General features: G+C 43.0%; 2 protein-coding genes across 3 annotated transcripts; one reads left to right on the forward strand and one right to left on the reverse strand.

Annotated features, from left to right (window-relative positions):
• Nucleotides 1-212: 212 nt before the first annotated feature.
• Nucleotides 213-5,931, reverse strand: AIMP2 (aminoacyl tRNA synthetase complex interacting multifunctional protein 2). 2 transcript variants are annotated; one of them, XM_083474511.1, is made up of 4 exons: nt 5,798-5,931; nt 3,802-4,008; nt 2,066-2,297; nt 213-749 (listed from the first exon to the last, which is right to left on the reverse strand). In XM_083474511.1, the coding sequence occupies exons 1-4, from the start codon at nt 5,918-5,920 to the stop codon at nt 364-366; spliced, it is 948 nt and encodes a 315-aa protein (XP_083330637.1). In that variant the 5' UTR covers nt 5,921-5,931; the 3' UTR covers nt 213-363. The 2 variants fall into 2 exon arrangements, with proteins under 2 accessions (XP_083330637.1, XP_083330636.1); XM_083474510.1 differs by having other exon boundaries at nt 5,657-5,931.
• A 249-nt stretch (nt 5,932-6,180) lies between these two features.
• Nucleotides 6,181-21,246, forward strand: PMS2 (PMS1 homolog 2, mismatch repair system component). Its single transcript, XM_083474280.1, has 15 exons — nt 6,181-6,412; nt 6,770-6,909; nt 7,191-7,277; nt 8,696-8,798; nt 9,031-9,214; nt 10,030-10,197; nt 10,609-10,706; nt 11,609-11,708; nt 11,895-11,979; nt 12,756-12,908; nt 14,137-15,004; nt 15,555-15,722; nt 17,515-17,615; nt 19,757-19,926; nt 20,127-21,246. Exons 1-15 carry the CDS (start codon nt 6,393-6,395, stop codon nt 20,268-20,270), a joined length of 2,589 nt encoding a protein of 862 aa, XP_083330406.1. The 5' UTR covers nt 6,181-6,392; the 3' UTR covers nt 20,271-21,246.
• Nucleotides 21,247-21,411: the final 165 nt, after the last annotated feature.

Here is a 21,411-nt window from a genome sequence, read left to right on the forward strand (position 1 = left end):
AATTCGTTCTGGAGTCCGTTCTTAACCTGAGGTACCACTTTAGCTAATGGGGCCTCCCACTGCCGCCGCTGTGCAATTTCTATTCTCATCCTGAAGCAAAGTTCTTAACCCAAGGTACTACTTTCGGGTTAGCAGAGTTTGTAACCCAAAGTGTTTGTAACCAGAGGTACCACTGTGCTGTCTCTAAAAGAGGGACCAAGCACTAAAAGATATACACAAAGGGCAAGTGATGCATTTTATTGACATAAGACCTTTGACAGTTGCCTTCTAAAACTTAATTCACAGGCTTTATATAACCCAGGCTCACTGCACACATGTAAATATAGAAAATATTTCAACTGTGTCCCTTTCTATAGAACATGTTTAATTCAGCAACTTGAGAACAGAGTTAAAAGGTGCCAAATTCTCACAAGATTTTAGCCACTTCTGCACATTGGCTGGAACAGCATTGGTGCTCCCTGTCTGCTGAAGTGCACACCAGGCCACGACGTCAGCTACTGTCAGTTCATTGCCCACCAACCAGGATGTCTTGCCAAGGGCTGCATTCATAGATCGCAAAACAGCTGCCTTTTCTTTATTGCTCCCTTCTTGCAGTTGGAAGATGGATGTATCTACCCAGCTGTCTATCAGAGTTGCTGTAACCGCATTGTGCTTCTGACCAAGTAAGGAGAACAAGAACCTAGCAATATTTCCTTCTCCTTCAATGGGACACATGGTCTGAACGCTGAACTTCATCTGGGATTTTGGCACTGAAACAAACACAATGCAACAGGACATTAGACAAGAAAAGCAGGCGTCTTGAAGAGACAGATACATTTCATTCGAACCATTAAACACAATTATAAACAAGTCCCATTATGTCATTAATTGCTAGCCAGATTTTCTATATAAGATACTGAATTTTTATAGAATACTTGCATATAGTCAGCCATGCTACCTTTTACTTACAGCTGCTAGGAAATGTCCCCATGAGAGATTACTGAACAGGTAAACTAACAGATTCCTCCTAATCCAAGCCTGGCAATTGGGATAACTGGTGCCATTTCCAGCTTCAACATTACAGCAATATGCGCTTTCTTCAAAAAGTAGGCAGTGTGTAGTGTTACTTTTTAGTTTCTTCTTCCAAACACACCACCATAGGCCAGCGTTAACTTAAAATGGCTTTGTCAGTTAAGGTAGCATAATAGCAGAAGAACTTAATTTTATTGTTTGAAACACTGAAGACTGAGTATTATATGCTCCTTTTCTACTTTCACAACTGACAGTTTTACTTAAGCTAAACACTAAACATCTTAACTAGAGCAGAAAGCTTAATTGATCTTGCAGGTAAAAACCAAGAACTGCCTAACAATGGAACGTAAGTTTATTTGAGCAGTTAAGAGCAAGTTAGCAAACACACTAGGGTTATTAAGATGCTTTATAATTCCTCAGCTGAAAGTTAATTTCACAATTATAGTTTTCTTGTAGAGATTATATAATAGAAGCTTCATAGCAATATTTTTGAAACTGCATTCCTAGGAACTAGGTTACTCAAATTTCTCAGAAGTCCTTTGAAAAGCAAAGAATGAAAGACTCAATGATCTTCCCTGCAACGTACAGCTATTGACCTATCAACCTGCATGAATGAAAAGAGGTCCAATGTAGCACAAGTTAACTCATGCAACAGGGCTTCTTCCTCTTCTGTTCCCTATGCACTTCCAAAATGTGGGTGCTTGGGGGACACCCGGAGCAGATTTGGGACATGGGAAAAGGGAGAAGGGAGTCCCATTGTGCAGCTGGGGGGCATCATACAGGAAGAGAACAGAATCTTGAAGGTGAATTATTGGCACTAGAATTGACTCATCTACTACAGCTCTTCTCACAATGTATTCTGTTGTCTAAAGAATGACCATGTTGTGGACAAACTAGTTGTTGAGCTGCCCAGTTGCAAATTTATTCATGGCCAGCGGCTGGCCCATTTGCTGCAGATACACATTTATTGTCATTAGACATCAAGAAATTGTGTGCTACTCATAACATGTTAACATTAATGAATGAGTCCCTTTTCCTAATGTGCTGGACTTACCATCTTTCCAAATTAATGTAAATCCCAACTGATACTCATGACGCGACTGCTTCTTAGGCTGATCACCAAAGCATTTCAGGAGATTTTCTGGCACACTCTTCACAGATGAGTGTGTATGAACAGCTGATAGTATCTTATAACGCTCACACAGCAAGCTGTGGAGTATTAACAATGACAGTGGTGGGTGATCGGGGTTTGCATTGATCACAATATCCTTCAGAGCTCCATAGTCCTGTAGGAAAATAAGTCGCCATTAGTAAGTTGTTCAAGTGACACATTCATGCATCGATTCACATCCCACTCTTGCTTAGCACAACACACAGACACCCTCATAATTAACTGCAAGACACACAAAACCAATGAAGTTCTACTAAAGGCTTTTACAACTGGCAGCCGACCTTTAACATCCACCAGATGAATGGTTCAGCTGAGAACTACCAAGAGTCGCAGACCTTTAGAAGAGTTACTGAATGTCTATTTATGCACTGGCTCATGAAGAGAAGTCTTGTTCCACTTTTTAAAATAAAAAACATATAGTTAGAGGAAAAGGAGGCTTCTGTCTCCCATGATTAGTAGTAGCATCCCAAAAATGTTTACTTTAAAAATTAGTGAAATCAATGTGTCGTTTGAGAAATAACTCTATTCCTGAAACAACAAAAAACTACAGGAAATCCATTCCAGCCCAAATCTACCAGTCTCTCATTTATTTTAAAACACTTAATATATTTAAAAATCATACAATAAAACTGTTAAGTAAAAAAGATTAAAATACAGAACCCACAGTATCTAGCAACTTAAGCCACATCCAACATAACGGCCATAAAATGCCCGAACAAAGCAATATGCAACCAGCAAGCACCAAAACCAAAACTGATAGGTAAGAAAAGATACTAGATCAATTTTTAAGTTATGGAGCATTTTACCTGCACTTTAAAGCCAGTTTCGTCCCATTGGGTATCAATCAAAGAACTAGGCACAAATTTCTTAACAAGTCCCACAAGATCTTATATTAAATCATTATTTGGCTGGATTCAGTTACTATTTAATTATTTTGTTGATACTTTGAAACAGAGGCCAGATTTGCATACAGTGCTAAGGCACAGCTTGTTTTGAGTTTTTGAACCAACCAGGATAAACCTTACACAAGCAAAGCAACTGTAGCAAACCAGGGTTAAACAAGGATGGTGGGCTCAGAAATAACAAGAAACCACTGTTAACAGGAGCAGAGACGGCCATACATCAGCTTCAAAATACAGATTCATATTCTGCTTTATTGGACACAACCCAGTTAGTTGGCTGGGGTGGGTTCAGATCTGCAAAGAAACCAGTTAAACAAAACAAACCATGTCTTCAAGTTATGTGGAAACCATAACTGAATTAAGCCGAGTTTTTGTTTGTTTCCAGAATTGTTAAATGCTTGATTTCTGGTTGGCTTTAAGAAATATTTCAGATCTATTATCAAGCTTAGTTTTAAAACAATGAGACCCCGCTCACTGAATTCATTTTGAGTGCTGGATTGAATGCTAATAACCTCATTAAAGCTTAGCTTTAAAATAATTCTGTACCCCTCCCACCTATCACAAGGTGCTTTTCTGTGGATTTTAGCTATGTTTTAGTGATAAATCATTCTGAGTGTTGGCCTGAATGCTAATTACTCCATTAGTCATAAAAACTCCAACAATGGTTAAGTCAAATATACAGGAATTGTGGTGTAGAGAAAGTTAATCTGAACTTGCCTTCCCAAGTAAATTGTCAAGCTCTGCAGCACTAGCAGATAAAGGAATGTGTTCATCTGCTTGGATTATGTTTGTTGCATCAAAGTCTGCATCTGGTGTTTGGATCATCTTTGAAAGCCCATCCACAGCAGCTTTCAACTCATACAAGCGTTTCAAGATCTCCTCCTGGCGGGATTCAAGTGCCTGAAGAGCTGGATCAACTTCCTCCTAAATAAAGTTCAATTGGTATTCACTTAACTGTTTTAATATTGTGTAAAACAGACGGATATTTCCCACGTACCTCAGCTTTAACACTCTATAAGTCTCCATGCTAGTATTATCCAACATCCATGCATACATGCACATGGGAACTCTGCCAATATATCAAGGTTCAATACAGGTCAAGGGGCGGGAAATACAGGTGGGAAACTGGAAAAAGATGTAGGGCTGGATTTTATTGTTGTTAGCCGCCCTGAGCCCAGCCTCGGCTGGGGAGGGCAGGATATAAATAAAAAATTATTATTATTATTATCTGGCCCACTGTCTACAGGCCATTTTGACAAGTAGATATTAAGTGATTCAGAGTTTTCGTGCTTTGAAACTGCTTGCTGCCTTTAAACAACAGGGCAAGAGGCTTATATCTGATCTTAGTGCTATGCTACTCAGTGCTAAGACTGAAGAGCAAAAGATCCCTGAACTTTTTTATTATACAAACCACTTAAGAGAAATTTGTTATCAAATGGTGTATAAATGCAAAGTAAAATTCCCTAAGTTGTCAGGTAACTGACAGGTGGGTGTGTTTTGCGTACAATGGCCAGACACGCCTTATTAGGCCTGCGGACTGGTTGTGTCCTCCACCACTAGCATAGGTAAAAGACATTTAACCCAACTGCAACCATGAACAATATATAAAGGTAGCATATACAATTACTCCCAGATAACCTTTTAGTCAAGTCCTAAAGCTATTCCGAAAGAAGGAACTTGGAACACCTGACTTGTGCTGCCCTGCAAGATTCCTGGAAGAACAGCAGCCACATATACCCGCTTCAGCTGCATATACAAAAACATTTGATAATATAATAATATTATTATTATTAAAGGTAAAGGGACCCCTGGCCATTAGGTCCAGTCGTGGCCGACTCTGGGGTTGCGGCGCTCATCTCGCTTTACTGGCCGAGGGAGCCGGCGTACAGCTTCCGGGTCATGTGGCCAGCACGACTAAGCCGCTTCTGGTGAAGCAGAACAGCACACGGAAACGCCGTTTACTTTCCCGCCGGAGCGGTATCTATTTATCTACTTGCACTTTGACGTGCTTTGGAATTGCTAGGTTGGCAGGAGCTGCGACAGAACAACGGGAGCTCACCCCATCACGAGGATTCGAACCACTGACCTTCTGATCGGCAAGTCCTAGGCTCTGTGGTTTAACCTACAGTGCCAACCACCTCCCTATTATTATTATTACTATTGATTAAATTTGTATACCACCCTTCCTCTCTAGATCTCAGGGCAGTTCACAACAATGTAGAGGGGAGGGGGTAAGCTACAATTCCCTGGATTCTTGGTGTGGGGTTTTTTTTTTGTGTGTGTGTGTGTGTCTCTTTGTGTAATGTAAGAATTGAGATTTAAACGTATGGACTGTCAGCCGCCCGGAAGTACAACGCGAGGCGGCCTCAGGCCTTGGCGCAAGAACCTCCCTCAGCCCGGGTTGGGAAAGTGAAAGCGCTGGCCAGCGCCTCTCCCCAAGAAGGCCAGGCCGGGCTGAGGAGCCGCACTGCGCGGCCTAGGAAGGGAGGCCAAGGAAGGAGAGCCCTCGCCCGCCCGCCCCCCGACCCTGCCCGCTTCAGAGTGCGGCGCCTCTGGGCCGCCTCCTTCCTACCTCGTGAAGCAGCGGCGGCGAGGCGGCTGACGGGGAGCCGCCCTCGGGGCAACGGTGCATATTTCCAACCCGGTACATGCAGGCGGGAAGGTGCTCAGCCAAGACCGCCGCCGAGCCAGGCCCCCCGTGAAAGGGCCTCACCTTGTACATCGGCATCGTGGCTGCCCGGCCAGCGGCTCCTCGCTGACTGACTGACTGACTGACTGGCAGGCACAGAGACAGCCACGCCCCGCGCGAGCGCCACGCAAACTGCTCGTCTGCCATTGGAGGGCGTTCGTCCGTGACCCGCCCCCCGACTTCGCTTCTTATTGGCCTGCGCCGGGTGGGTGACACCTCGAAGGTCTTATTGGCTCCCGCTGGCGGGAAAAGGCGGCGCTTCTTTTCTGCCGTTGGCTTCGTCGCCTGAGGAGAGTGGAATCTGATGCAAGCGCGGCGCTAACGATTGAACGGCAGGCCGCGCCTGCGCAGTATGGTCGAAGAGTCGTGGAGGCCCGGCCCTTCCCCCAAAGAATTCTGGGAGCTGTAGTTTGTTCAGGCCCAGCGCGAAGTGGGTCGCGTCTTCCGAGTGGGACGTTCTGAGTGAGGCGCTGCTTAGACCTTCGTGCTTGCTCTTGATTCATTCCCCTATGATGAACGGGGTGGCGTCGTTTGCATATTGCATTTTGGACATTTGACAAAAAATAACTTCAGCGCCGCCGAGGAAGAAGGAGAAAAACAGCAGCTCCGAAGCAACGCCATGGAGCTTGCTCTTCCTAGGTAAGCGCGCAACAAGGTTGCAGCTTGCTTTGCATTGGCTGTGGTTGCTTTTCTATGTCGCTTTTCATTCACATGACCCCCGAAGCGGCATGCAAACAATAAATAGCAATAACGTCAGTAAAATATAATAATAGAGCATCACAAATGCAGCACAAATTGTATAAAGTAATTGGCCAACCGTTAGCAAAACGATTGCAATCTATAAAAAATTGCGGGATTATTTTAGCCAGTCGAGCGTGAGACTCTTCATTTCAAGGTTAATAATGATCTGATTTATGAGTCTCAAATCCAGCCGTTCGGGTTATTTCAACCAATTTTTGGGCTCGAAAGCCAATTCTGTTTTTTGTTTTTTTTAAGGGATCAGCCTTCTAAAGCTATCAAACCAATAGACCAGAAATCTGTCCATCGGATTTGTTCAGGACAGGTGGTCCTGAATCTGTGTACTGCGGTGAAAGAACTGGTGGAAAATAGCATAGATGCTGGTGCTACCAGCGTTGGTAAGCTTGCTGTCAAGTGTGCGTGTTTAGCAATCTTATTAGCATGTTGCTTATGTTGGTGTTTGCATGTGCATGTCTGCAAATGGGTGGCTTTTACAAATGGAAAAGAGAACAGAAGTACCATAATAAAAAACCACGTTTGACTAAGAGTGCCCTCGCATACATTTTGAACATTAAAAGGGAAATGTATAGAAATCCCTTCACTGCTGTAAACCTGTATGTGGCAAAATGTGGTGATGCTTTGTAATTGTTATGTGACAAATATTCTTTATAATTTGTAGAAGTGAAACTTAAAGATTATGGAGCAGACCTTATTGAAGTTTCTGATAACGGTTGTGGTGTAGAAGAAGAGAACTTCGCAGGCTTGAGTAAGCTTTGTTTCATGCCTCCTTTTCTATATGCAAATCTGTCAGATCAGTTTGGTTAAGAGAAGCTATTAATGTACTCTCAGAACCAATTTTACTTTCCAGATTCGTGTTTATGGCGAAAAGCAAAAAACATGCAGCCAGGTCATACCACATACACAGCAAAACTGCATTTTAAAAACCATTTACTTTAGCAGCAGTACTTTTGTCACCCTTAGACATATTTGTTTAATGACTATATATCTCACTCTTGAAACAAACCTTTTCAAGTCTTCTATATAATGTAGCGAGAGAGTTAAGAGCCACAGATGAATAGGTTTGACCTCAACAGAACGGAGAGTTCGGTGGAGTGTATCTTTTGTGTGAATTGTGGGGTAGCAGTTGGATTGGGGGGAAGTAGCAAAAAGGAAATTGTCTCCACCACTTCCTGTCCCTCCTCATTGCTTTTGCTAGCAAAGTCACTTAAATGACAGTCATTGATAGACTCAGAAATCTTGATAGCACTTTACTGAACAAAAATAGTGTATGTAATGTTCAGAGGAAGAAACGGAGAGGTTTTGTCTTTCTTTATTCAGGCCTTGTACTCAGTACAGAAATGTTAAACCAGATATATGGAGGAAAAACTCCCCCAGAACTCACAGCCAATCAAGACACATGCTACCGCCGCCTCCACTTGCTCAACTGACTGACTGACTGACTGTCAGCAGAATTAACTCTTGAGATGCAAACTGAATGAGCCCTACTGTTGCAGTTATAACAGTTTCCTTGACTAGGTTTTTGAGTAAAGGCAACTTTGTCTTTTGACACTGCCACTCTGGGTGATCAGAGAAGTCTGGGCTTCTCCCCCGTGTTGCTGAGTGGGACATTAGTTTACTGGGAAGAAGCAGACTTGATTTCTGAGTGGCTTGAGAATTGGCAGTGTCATCAAGGAATATTTTTGGGCAGAAGTCCAAGGTCCACGCAGGAGAAAAATCAGGAGGCTCCTCAAGCACACATTTTGAGATAATGCTTGTTGCCATCTCTAAAGAAGAGGTAGGGCACACATGTCCATTAATTCCAGAGTCTAAAATTAGGTCATCTCAAACCAGGTGTGGCAAATCTTTGGCCCTACAGTTGTTGTCGAACTACAACTCCCATCAGCCCCAGCAAGCATAGTCAATGGCTAGAGGTGATGGGGGTTGTAGTTCAAGTTCCCTGCAAATGTTTTAGACTCTGGACTTGATGGTCTTATGGAACTTACTGCACCGCTGTTGAGAATACTGTGTTATTTGCAAACCAATAATTAAACATACGCCAAACCACATCACGGATATAAAGCAATAAAGCCTTGAATCAATTGTTTTAATTATTTTATGCTAGGTAATATTATACAAAAGACATCTGAATGTCTTCTTGTTTTATCTTACCATTTATTTTTCCAGCTCTGAAACACTATACTTCTAAGATACAAGAGTTTTCTGACCTTACACGTGTTGAAACGTTTGGCTTTCGAGGTGAAGCTCTGAGTTCCCTGTGTGCATTGAGGTAGGATTCTTCTCTGCTTTTAATGCAGAGCTCTGGCCAGAGCAGTTGGTACATCTTATACCACAGTCCTTTCCCATTCCCGTAAGAGTCTTTGAGCAGAATGGGAGCCCAAATTTAAAAGAAGCAAGTTTTCACAATTTAAAATTGTTGGCATTAAATGCGGCGTGGTTTTGTTTTTTAACTCCTGGAAGCTTTTCTTCCCCTGTAGCATTTATTTGTTCTTTTCCTCCAGTGAAGTTTCCATCATTACTTGTCACAAATCTGCAAAGGTTGGCACACGCTTGGCATTTGACCACAGTGGGAAAATCACTCTGAGGACCCCCTGCCCACGACAACAGGGGACGACTGTCAGTGTGCAGCAGTTATTTTATACCTTGCCGGTACGACATAAAGAATTTCAGCGCAACATTAAGAAGGTAGGAGCAGCTTACTAGTAACGTTGTTTTTAAGAATGAATGTAAGAGATCCTAATGAAGGCAAGGGCCATTGGAGGGAGTGAATAAAGGTGTTCCTTTACCAGGTGGTAAAGTCAGATGGGAAGGATCCAAAAATAAACAAGAAACTAGTTCTGAGTAAACACTTGCCTTCCTTCAAAGATATGCCTAGTAGATATGCAAAAAATAATAATAAATAATGTTGATCATTATCATTTTTATTATTACGTTTGTTAGTCGTTTTTCTCAGAGTGACCCAAAGTTAAAATCAATTAAGAACCTCCAATAAAAAACTAAAAACACAGCCATTCAGATAAAAGGCAGGACCACCACACTAAAAGAGGCCAAAAGCCTGGGTAACAAAGAGGCTTTGCCTGGTAATGGCAATAGTAGTAACTATTTTTAGTTTATATAGTGCCTTAGTGTTCAGTGTGCTTCACATGTGCTTATAGTGTGGTAATCCCTAAAACAACCCTTTAAGGTAGGTCTTCATTGTTGTAGTTGTAGGCCAGAGATTGAGAATATGATAGCTTTAGACAAGCTATCTTGCAAGCTCGTGACAGATGCAGGTTTAAGTGGGAGGCTTTGTGGTGCTCGGCTTAGTCTTTTAACCAGTTCTATTCACCAGCCCTCATTATTGTGTTGTTATATTCTATACGATGAGGTAGGATAATAAGCCATGAATTAAAAGGTGTTTTGAAGTGGGAGGGAAATGGCAATAATCACACATAGTCTGTGTAAGCATGCTTCATTACATAGTCACTGGAAAATCATCACTATCTCTTTGTTTTTGCCAGGAGTATGCAAAAATGGTTCACGTGTTACAAGCATACTGTATCATTTCAACAGGAGTTCGTATTAACTGCACCAATCAGGTTGGCCAAGGGAAGAAGCAAGCTGTGGTTTGCACCAGTGGGAGCTCAAACTTAAAAGAAAACATTGGAGCAATATTTGGACAAAAGCAGGTATTACTGTTATTATTATTATTATTAACATCCGTATTGTTACAACTACTAGTCATACGGTTGTTGCTACTGCTACTGCAGTGAACTAATGCGATAGGTACTTCTACTCCTGCACAGTTAATGCTTTGTACAGTTAACGACAGAAAGTAAGTTGTCCTAGTGACATCGGGTGGTGGTGCTGTGCTTTGAAGCCCAGAATGTTGGGCCTTCAAAGAGCAGCATAGAGCTGTTTGAAAGCCCTTTGTCAGCAGCCCTGCACTGCTTCTTAAACCTCCAAAAACCAGAGGCTTAAAGAGAAGCGTGGGGCTGTTTACAGTTTCTAAGCAGCCCTGCGCTGGTATATGAACCTCTGGTTTTTGGGCAGTGGCTGGGAAGGAGAAGCGAGTTCCATCAACTACCACTTATTTCCAGGTGCAGAGCTTGGTTCCTTTCGTTCAGCTACCCCCTAGTGATGCTGTCTGTGAAGAATATGGCCTGAATGTTTCTGATATGCCAGCCAATTTTTATACGTAAGTAGAAGATTGTACGTACCTCACAGTCTATGCAGCTTCCCTATGTTTAATTGGCTTAGGCTGCAAATCCTAATTTCCTCCTTCATGAGGGTAATGCCTACTGAATTCAGTGGGACCTCTGAGTTGATTCAGAATTCAGTGGGACCTCTGAGTAGATATGTTTAGGATCACGGCCTTAACCATTCAGCTCTACAATTTTAAGGTGTGTCAGTCACGTCTATTAGTCTTCCTTGCCACCTGGAACCAATCGAGGAGACTGCATGAAAATATTTCTCATTTTAAGCGTTTAGGGCGAAGATATACTAAATTAGGCTTAAGTGAAATGAGTCCCACAAGCTTCCTGGTCGAAGTTCTGGGTACTCTGACAGGTGTACAAAGCTATGTCGGGCATGTCAAGATATTCAGCTTGGAATAGTCATTCCCCACAGTTCAAGGGTAACTGAATAATAAAAAAGGAATGAATATTGTAATCCATTTATCTTTTATATTTAAGGATGTGTGGATAGTTATTTTCTGGATATGGGTAGACCTGCTGTGACAAAGTTTGAGAACTTTTGAAGAAGGACCCAGGAATTAAAAGCTCATCTTTTATTTTTTTAAAAAGCCAGTGTACCTGGCATAAGTGCTTAGCTTCCTCACTCGTTCAGCAGTGAGTGAGAAGTTTGCTGGAGGTTGCCCTTTCCCAGGATGAAAGTCCGTTGAGAAGTGGTGACAGATTTGTTGGTGTGTGAGTCTGTGGTAGCTCGGCAACCCCACAAACCTCAGCTTTAGTCTTTTTGAAAGAAAGAAAGAAAGAAAGAAAGAAAGAAAGAAAGAAAGAAAGAAAGGTGTGTCAGATTGCACAGCTTCTATGCTTTTCTTCTTTGGAGCCATATCCTTGACATATTTACTTTGATCAGTATCACAGGCTTTGTTTCCCGTTGCGATCATGGTGTCGGGAGAAGTACCACAGACAGGCAGTTCTTCTTTATCAACCAGCGGCCCTGTGATGCAGGCAAGGTAGGGCTCTCTCTCGCAACACACACAATGCCTTCGTTCTTCACTTTTACAGCCTTAGAGCTGTAGTTTGCCTTTCCACCCACTGTGTCATGGAAGTGGTGAGACGAAGCTTTTTAAGAATGCAGATTGAATTGCAGCGAGCGCAAATAGCACTCTGTCTTCAACACCTTCTTCTTTTCTGGACAGGTTTCCAAAGTTGTGAATGAAGTATACCACATGTACAACAGACACCAGTATCCGTTTGTGGCTCTTAATATATGTGCAAATTCCGGTGAGTCACACACATTTCTCTAGGAAAAACTTGAAAGATTAAGTATGTTTATGTGTGCGGTTGTTGTTTAGCAGTTGGGATAAACATCCTGATTCTTCATCACTCGGTTGGCAGTAAATCTCAATTCCAATACTCACAAGCCAGGTTGCCACCAGGCCATTTTTAAAAAAAGAGCTTGGTTTTCTTCTTTCCTTTAAATAGAGGTTTGATAGGCAGAAATCAACAAGTGAAGCTTTCCATGATATGCTGCTTGACTACTGATAAAAAGCAGCAAGAAATCTAGTTCAAAAGCTGATAACCCTACTTCAAGCAAATGTGTGCTTTTTTCAGATTGTGATGTAAATTGATACACAATCTCTGCACTCTGAAGTGCATTAGTCTTAAAATTTACCCTGTTGATAAGAAATCTTCTAAACCGGGGTGAAGTGCCTGAATTGGCTTGTTCACTGCTAACAAACCACAATATGAAACCATGGTTTGTTGTTTACTAATGAGCTTTAGTTTGTTTTAACTAGAGCTTGGAGGTGCATATTCCCCTAACACCCTTCCTTAATCATGCTTTGTTTGCCCACCCAGATGCTCACCAAATTGCAAAGGCACGAGGCAAAAAGTTGCTAGAAGATTTTGGAGAGACAAGGCGTGGTTCATTTGTTTTTTGTCTGCAGGACAGCTTTCGATTAATTCATTTGTTAAACATGCTATGGCTTCGCTTAAGAAAACTATGACTAAATGTTAATGTGAACCAAGCCAATACCATTTTATGTCTTTGTTTTTAGAATGTGTTGACATCAATGTGACACCCGACAAAAGGCAAATAATGTTGCAGGAAGAGAAACTTCTATTGGCGACTCTAAAGACTTCAATGTTGGGGATGTTTGGCAGTGATGTTAACAAACTTATCGCCAACCATACATTGCCAGATACTAAAGGTAGGAATGACACCAGCCATTTAAACCAACTCCCTTTCTAAGTGGATAATTATGCTTTTTTAAAAGTGCATTGTTAACGGGCTGGTTCAGCTGTTTGTGTTCGGCTACACACAGTGCGTATTTCCTCAAATGTCAGCCCAGCTGTATTCCCTGGGGCTCGGGGAATCACTTCCACTTAGAATTGTGGCCTCGTTTAGTTAGACAAACTCAGGCACAGTTTTAATGTGATTTCCTGCAGTGCCTTGCGTTACGGACAAGGCATCAGGTATCAATGGATTTCTGCCTGCTGTTTGTGAAATGGAGCTTGGCATTTTCACAAGATGGGTCCCAATTTGGCCTGCTAAGCTGTTTTCCCTGAATCACATTTCTTGCTCCAAACTTGATGTGTTATGGGCCAAGTAGAGAAGTGGCAGTGTGGGATGCGGGTGGCGCTGTGGGTTAAACCACAGAGCCTAGGACTTGCCGATCAGAAGGTCGGCGGTTCGAATCCCCGCGACGGGGTGAGCTCCCGTTGCTTGGTCCCTGCTCCTGCCAACCTAGCAGTTCGAAAGCACGTCAAAGTGCAAGTAGATAAATAGATATTGCTCCGGCAGGAAGGTAAATGGTGTTTCCGTGCGCTGCTCTGGTTCTCCAGAAGCGGCTTAGTCATGCTGGCCGCATGACCCGGAAGCTGTACGCCGGCTCCCTCGACCAATAAAGCGAGATGAGCGCCACAACCCCAGAGTCGTCCATGACTGGACCTAATGGTTAGGGGTCCCTTTACCTTTACCTAGAGAAGTGGCGGGCGGTGCACAATCTGGAGCCGTAAAGTACACTCCCAATTGTTATCAGTGTCAATTGATGGTGACTGCAAGCCTGCTGGAGTTGCTGCAAGACCAAGTTCTCCACTGCACAGCTGATCAGTGGTGACCTCAAGCCTCACTTGACTTGGATTTCCTTTTGTAGCATAGCTTGCCGCACTACAAAGAAAAATTTCATCACCCAATATCATTGTGAAACCAGATGACTGACAATTGAGCGGGCCTCCATCCAACTGTCAGAGTGATCCACTGTGGTGGTGGGGGGGGAATCTAGGATTCAGCTGGCTGGCCAGATCCATTTCCCCACCCCTGCTCTCGCTGCTCTTTCTCTAAATGGAGCCTCGGAGTTCACTATTGCGGCCTTGATTTATTCCTGTGGGTGATTTTTAATTGCAATTTAAAACCCTCCTCTCTTCACCCTTTCTTAGGAAATTTCACAGTGCTTCAAGAAGAGGCAGAAAGCCCTGCCTTGGAAACTTCACGTGGCTCCTCCTCTCAGAATCTGAGCGCAAAAGAAAAAACAGCAATCACTCTTGCCAAACTTAGGGAATCATTTTCTCTCCACCAAGTGAAAAGGGCCCGTTTTCATGGTGTTGAAAATGCCAGGTGTCAACAAAGTTCCTCTGGGCAGAAAGAACTTCCGGCATTTTTTAGCATTTTGGATTCTCCAAATAAGAAGACTGGCTCCAGCAAAGAGGCGGAGTGTGGAAGAGAGGAGGATCCAAGTACATTCATGCTTTCGGGCAAAAAACTCAAGAAATCAGCAGAAGATAAAGATTCTGGTTGTGGGAGCACCTCAGCAGAATCGGAAGTGGGTTTAAGCACGCCAGAAAATGGTAGCTGTTCCAGCTGTGAAAACGCAATTGGCTCACCTCTTGAAGATTTTCCTATTTTCAGAGAAGTTCAAAGTGGCAGTCTTGAGACGAGGGGAGATTTCTGGGGAGCTGAATGCAAATTGAACCAAAGCAAAGAGAGCCAATTATCCCAGCAGGCAGACAGTTCACCCCCCAAAATGAAACGTTTTAAGATGAGCCAGCCTCTTTCTCAGGTGGCCACTCCGTCAAAGATGGAGAATGACCGGGATTCTTCAGTCCTATCGCAGTATGATGTACCTGTAGAACTGGAGAAGAAAACCGTACCGTTGGAGTTTTCTCTGAGCGCACTGATGGGCAGAGTACAGAAGCTAAGCCAGGAACAGGAGAAGAAAGAAGCAGCGCTAAAATTCAGAAAATTCAGGGCAAAAATTAGCCCAGGAGAAAATAAAACAGCAGAAGACGAATTAAGAAAAGAAATAAGGTATTTGACCTTTTAAATTCCTCCATTGGCAAAGCAATGGTATCTGTTTGACTTGAAAGGAGTGGGATGGTACATCTGGAATATTTGCAGTGACCAGGAAATCCTCACTGTAGAGTAGGTGAAACTTTGCTTTGCACCGTGAGACACAGCTTTCCATCTTAGGTTCCCATGCAAAATTCTTCCCAGGTTCCCATATACTCTGCTTGAGGGACAGCTGGGCAATGCTGCTTACACATCTGTCCTTGACCATGAGGTGACAGAGAGAGCTTTTCACAACTCACTGTGATGCTCACTGTAACTTTCTGGAGCGAGTTGCTAGTCTTTTAGGCAGCTGGCCACAAGACCCCAAAAAAACTGCAGACAAACTCCGGCTCCCTCAGCCAGTAAAGCAAGATGAGCGCCGCAACCCCAGAGTCCTTCGCGACTGGACTTAATTGTCAGGGGTCCTTTACCTTTACCTTTTTAGGGAACTTAAAGGGCTGGTAGTTCCCCTGCCCTAAAATGTAAACACATTTTTAACCTGCTTTCCCCACCCTTTCCCTATATACAGGAAAGAGATGTTTGCTAAAATGGACATAATCGGCCAGTTCAATTTAGGGTTTATAATAGCCAAGCTGAACTCGGACCTCTTCATCATTGATCAACATGCTTCAGATGAGAAGTACAACTTCGAGATGTTGCAAGAGCACACTGTTCTGCAGGGGCAAAAGCTGATCACGTAAGTGTCCCAAGACGAGCAGCTGGCCGCTCAGTGCAGTCAGCGAAGGCCCTACTGTTGGACCAGTTTCGTTGCTTTTTTATTGCATGGTAGAGCTTCTTTGGGAGTTGCTCTGGGTGTTCAGGGAGCAGAAGAGGGGGGTAGAAATACTAAGTACAGTGGTACCTCAGGTTAAGTACTTAATTCGTTCCAAAGGTCCGTTCTTAACCTGAAACTGTTCTTAACCTGAAGCACTACTTTAGCTAATGGGGCCTCCTGCTGCCACCGCGCCACTGGAGCACAATTTCTGTTCTCATCCTGAAGCAAAGTTCTTAACCCGAGGTACCGTACTATTTCTGGGTTAATGGAGTCTGGGTTAATGGAGTCTGTAACCTGAAGCGTATGTAACCTGAAGCATATGTAACCCGAGGTACCACTGTACTAGCTGAATGGCAGTGATTGGATAAACATATTTTTAACTTGTGGCTGTTTAAAGAAGCACATACTTGGGATGGAATGAGATACAGCTAACAAAGGTAATAATTTGAATGCAAGCTGATTTAAGGGGGGGTGTATGTTAGGGCTCATAAAAGGGTTTTTTATGGGAGTCCCTGGGGCTCTTTTTCCTCCCGCCTCACTTTTTAAAGCCTTTGTTTGTGCTTTCCTTTGCTTATAGGGTGTCTGGGTCCACTGCCAAGTACTTTGCAAGTTGAAGCACCAGCAGCCCTCCATCTTAATTTCTATGGGGTTATCTGTAAATTAGCATATGCAAATATGTCCCATGAACCTGTGTCCTGAGCCCCTTAGGTGAGGCACCCCTAAACTCGGCCCTCCAAATGTTTAGGGACTACAACTCCCATCATCCCTAGCTAACAGGACCAGTGGTCAGGGATGATGGGAATTGTAGTCCCAAAACATCTGGAGGGTCGAGTTTGGGGGTTGCCTGCCTTAGGTACTTAGCAGTCGGGTTAGAATTGAAAATTGGCCACAGGTTATGGTGGGTTTTACAGCATTTTAAATACTTTTTAAAAAGAAGTTTAGCTGTCCTTGTATTCAAAGTTCCTATGAATGCTAAGATTAATGTGAGGATGGTCTTTTGATACATTTGAGGTTAGGCTTGGCTTACTCAAACCTCTTTTCCCCTTTGAACTTCATAAAAAAGAAGAGGAAAAAATATAGTAGTAAAAAGCATTTCATTGGATGTATATTAAAATATTTCCATCTGATCTTTGGAGGAGCTTTTGGATCCCATCTGCTTTATTCATTTAAAGCAGACTACAGTGGTACCTCAGGTTACATATGCTTCAGGTTACAGACGCTTCAAGTTACAGACTCCGCTAACCCAGAAATAGTACCTCGGGTTAAGAACTTTGCTTCAGGATAAGAACAGAAATTGTGCTCCAGCGGCGCGGCAGCAGCAGGAGGCCCCATTAGCTAAAGTGGTGCTTCAGGTTAAGAACAGTTTCAGGTTAAGTACGGACCTCCAGAACGAATTAAGTACTTAACCCGAGGTACCACTGTATACCATTTAAGGAGAGTCATGGCTTTCCCTAAACAATTGTGGAAAGTGTAGTTTAAGAGCTACAATTCCCAGTGGTTTAACAATCCTGCTTCAGGGAAGTTTGGGATTGGTTGGTGGGGAACAGGGGTCTCCCCACAATTCCTAGCACCCTTAAACTACAGTACCCAAGTGGCATGAGACTGCTTTAAATGTATCAGGTGGGGCCTGACTTTTGCCAGAATGTATCAAGATAAACACTTGTCACACTAACTTCACACTCTATTCTTTTTTCAATGTCTCCCATTATTTCAGGCCTCAGAATCTTAACTTAACTGCTGTAAGCGAAAGCATTTTAATGGAAAACCTGGAAATTTTCAGAAAAAATGGATTTGATTTTGTTATTGATGAAGATGGTGAGTTTCCGCCTAAATGGGATGCTAATATCTAGGGTACAAAGATCTGCCCAAGTTCCTTTGCCCAAGTGGTGGTTGCTTTTCTCTTTCTCTCCAACACCAATACCCACCGAAAAGCAGCAGCAGTGTATAGTATGCAACAATCGTTTGCATAGGTCCTTGGAAGTAATCTCCATCCAGCTATGTGGCAAGTAGGTAGGGATTGCTTTGGACTGCATTGGTTCAACTTGTAGAACACATTGAGCTTTTTTCACCCAGCTGAAATGCAAGCAATCTTGCAAAGGTAGTGTCACCACTTACACCGCTACCATGAAGTCAGGAACCCCATCAAAGGAAAGGAAAGACGTATCTAGCCTCTGCTTCATTGTTTCCTTCCTTTTCTGACTTCCTCCAATGTAAATGAAACTTCAAAATCTTGTTTGCTTTCACTTGCCAGAGCAAGAATAGTCTGTGTGTTATGGTGCTCTGGCAAATGTCCTTGCTCCTGCCCTGAAAAAAAGCCCGGAAGCTACGCTACACTTCTGGAAATTTCATCAGCTTTACATCCTAATAGAAATTATTCTTTTCTCTTAGCAATGCCTTGGGGTTTTCTTTTCACAGAGTTTATGCAGTATAGACAAGGGAACCAAGTAGGTGAGCCCAGGGCTATGGTTCCTTCCCACAGTAGTGGTCTCCATCCTAGTGAGCAGTTGTCAACCTGAGCGTTATAGACTTTTCATATTGCTATGGAATAAAGCAAGACTAGAGAAGCAGCTCCCATGTTGCTATAGCAATAGTCCGGAGTGCAACCTCTCCACTGTGATATTCATGCAAAGAAAACAGGAAATGTTCTGCCTTGTGCTTTCTGTTTTTCACATCTCTCTCTACTGTCTGAATCAGTGCTTTGATGTTTAAAATGAACTTTAATATTGGGTTTTTGAATTGTAACCTACCTTGGGGACCTCATGGTGAATGGCTGGTAAGAAATCTGTTAGTATTAACAGTTCCTACCTCCTACTCAGGGTGGCGCTGTGGGTTAAACCACAGAGCCTAGGACTTGCCGATCAGAAGGTCGGCAGTTCGAATCCCCGCGACAGGGTGAGCTCCCGTTGCTCGGTCCCTGCTCCTGCCAACCTAGCAGTTCAAAAGCACGTCAACGTGCAGGTAGATAAATAGGTACCGCTCCAGGGGGAAGGTAAACGGCGTTTCCGTGCACTGCTCTGGTGCGCCAGAAGCGGCTTAGTCATGCTGGCCACATGACCCAGAAGCTGTCAGCAGACAAACGCCAGCTTCCTCGGCCAATAAAGCGAGATGAGCGCGCAACCCCAGAGTCGGCCACGACTGGACCTAATGGTTAGGGGTCCCTTTACCTTTACCTTTACCTCCTACTCTCATAAGAAGAGCCTGCTGGATCAGGCCAAAGGCCCATCAGAGTCCACCATTTTGTTTTCACAGTGGCCAACCAGATGCCTATGGGGGGCCCGTAAGCAGGACACAAATTCTAGTGTTAATGAGGCAGGGAGGTATGCAGACTTGTGAAGATGGGGCAGCATTCATCTCTGGAGGCCTGGGGTGTGAAAGGTTCTATTTTGGACATGAGAGAGAGGAGAAAGGAGAGGAAGTGAAACAGTTGTGCTTCCTGTTTGTCCGGTATTGGTGTCGTGACCAAAGTTGCACCTAACTGCAGCAGGGCCCATGTGTTACGAATGCCCTTAATTCTTCATGCATCCGTTTTTCAGCTCTGCATTTTAAAAATTAGAAATCGTAACACGAAGGTAGAAATGATTAAATTTTAAAATTATTTTTGAGACACGCTCCATCTTTCAACAGCTGCCTTAATCAGGGTGTGCGTGTTATTGGGTCGTTGTTTCTATTTTGACTATATATATATATTGATTTTGTTCTGTGAACCGCCCTGAGACCTCCAGGTATAGGGCGGTATTTAAATTCAATCAATCATCAGCTTCATCACACACACAGATGAAGATCTACATTCACAGAGCCACATCAGATGCTCTTGCTGCATTAAGAGCATACGATTTAAAAATCTAAATTTCAGGTTTTAGATTACAAGTGGGAATTTTTCATTTACGTTTGGCTTTTTTAAAATGTACGCATGAAAAGTGTGGTGGCTATTAAATCATTCATTTAAAACCTTGCAGCTCCTGCTACCCAAAGAGTTAAACTCATCTCTTTACCTACAAGCAAAAACTGGACTTTTGGTCCACAAGATATAGAGGAGTTAATCTTCATGTTAAGCGACTGCCCTGGAGTGATGTGCAGGCCTTCCAGAGTAAGACAGATGTTCGCTTCTCGAGCATGTAGAAAGTCTGTAAGTATTAATCCGTTGGAGGTTTCATATTTATTTCTTGCTTTTCTATTAAAATAACGCTCAAAGCTGCTTACTGGATAACGGGACATAGGAGGGAACTTCCTTTTTTAAGATTAAGGAAGTAAAGTATGTCAACCAAAAATAGATAATGGTAGTACTGACCCTCATGAGACTTTTAACATTTTATTTTTCATCTACAGGTGATGGTTGGAACAGCGCTTAATGCAAATGAGATGAAGAAACTTGTCACCCACATGGGTGAGATTGAGCACCCTTGGAATTGCCCACACGGAAGACCTACCATAAGGCATATAGCCAATCTAGATCTGATTTCACAAGAATAACGAACCTTTATGCACATTCGTTAGGACATTTTTAGCATTTATTCCATTGGCGGATGCTATTGAGACCTCTTTTATAGGATTGCGATTTATCACAAAAGTCTTTTTCTCCCTTTGCAGCACAAAAGATCAAGCTTACCATGTTGTTCAAGAAATAAACTACTAGATGGGCAAAATGTCTATGCTGATGCAACTAAGTGTGTGTAACTGAGGTTATAGCTGCTCATCTTTTGCAACTCCCACCATGCACCAAACCCCATGATCCTTGGATCTCTGCAAGTGTTTTATCACAACACTGGCATAGATCCACGGTGTCTCCCCTTATCCCTGAGCAGGTGAACAGTCATTAAGTCCTGCAACACCTTTTACTACCCTTTTAGAACAAAAAAGGCTGGAAGATCAAGCCAGCACCTGTTTCTATGGATTAAGGCTTGGTTTGAGTTATGTTGCTGCCTTTGGTCTACATCAAACTACGTGTGAGGCAGGGAGAAATTAGGTTTCTCTCTTCAGGGTTCCCCCCCCCCCCACGGCAGTTCCTTTTCACCTGCCCTGTAGGTGAACAAAAAGCGAAGGAGCAGGCTGAGATACTTTGTCCTGTGCACCAGACAATTGTCTCAAAATTATGGGACGGTAGGAGGCAATTTGTGGTGTTTCCCTTGGTGGTTATCCAGAGTAGTTCAACGCCTAATAATCTTGAGAGCCCAAGAAACTGTATTTTCTGCCCACTGGGTTGGGGCAGCTCTGCCCTGGTTGGTTAATCTATTACGGAACGATCTGCTGGTCATTTATATTAGTGTAGCTTCACTGCTAAAAACAGTTTCCTTTTATTAAATAACTTATACATTGAAAGGATTTGTGTACATACGTTCTTACTATGGATGGCCTTTTGTTTTTATGGCAGATATATATTTAAAATATTTTTTAAAAAAACACAAATGAACGTTCTCCAGCTTTCTCATTAAATGATTTTCCTAAAGAATTTGTTGTGGTGTGTCTTCAGTATCTTCATTTACCCAGACACTTCAACCAGAAGCTGACCCTGGGGAAAATCTTGCCTTTTGTCTTATGGCACCTGCCCTTTGGAATTCCCTCCTGTTAAATGTTAGATGCTGTCTCCCTTTTCAGTGTCACCTCCCTCTTTCAG

Source organism: Podarcis liolepis, assembly GCF_965112155.1.
Source record: "Podarcis liolepis genome assembly, chromosome: 14".
Taxonomy (NCBI): Eukaryota; Metazoa; Chordata; class Lepidosauria; order Squamata; family Lacertidae; genus Podarcis; species Podarcis liolepis.

Bases quoted from the DNA above. Each gene is read 5' to 3' on its own strand.
- AIMP2 (XM_083474510.1), bottom strand. From the start codon at position 5,920: ATGGCAGACGAGCAGTTTGCGTGGCGCTCGCGCGGGGCGTGGCTGTCT. The intron at 4,009-5,656 runs GTAGGAAGGAGG...AACTTTATTTAG, and splicing joins CGCCGCCGCTGCTTCACGAG to GAGGAAGTTGATCCAGCTCT. The intron at 2,298-3,801 runs GCAAGTTCAGAT...ATTTTCCTACAG, and splicing joins TTGACAATTTACTTGGGAAG to GACTATGGAGCTCTGAAGGA.
- PMS2 (XM_083474280.1), top strand. From the start codon at position 6,393: ATGGAGCTTGCTCTTCCTAG. The intron at 6,910-7,190 runs GTAAGCTTGCTG...TATAATTTGTAG, and splicing joins TGCTGGTGCTACCAGCGTTG to AAGTGAAACTTAAAGATTAT. The intron at 11,980-12,755 runs GTGAGTCACACA...CTTTGTTTTTAG, and splicing joins TAATATATGTGCAAATTCCG to AATGTGTTGACATCAATGTG.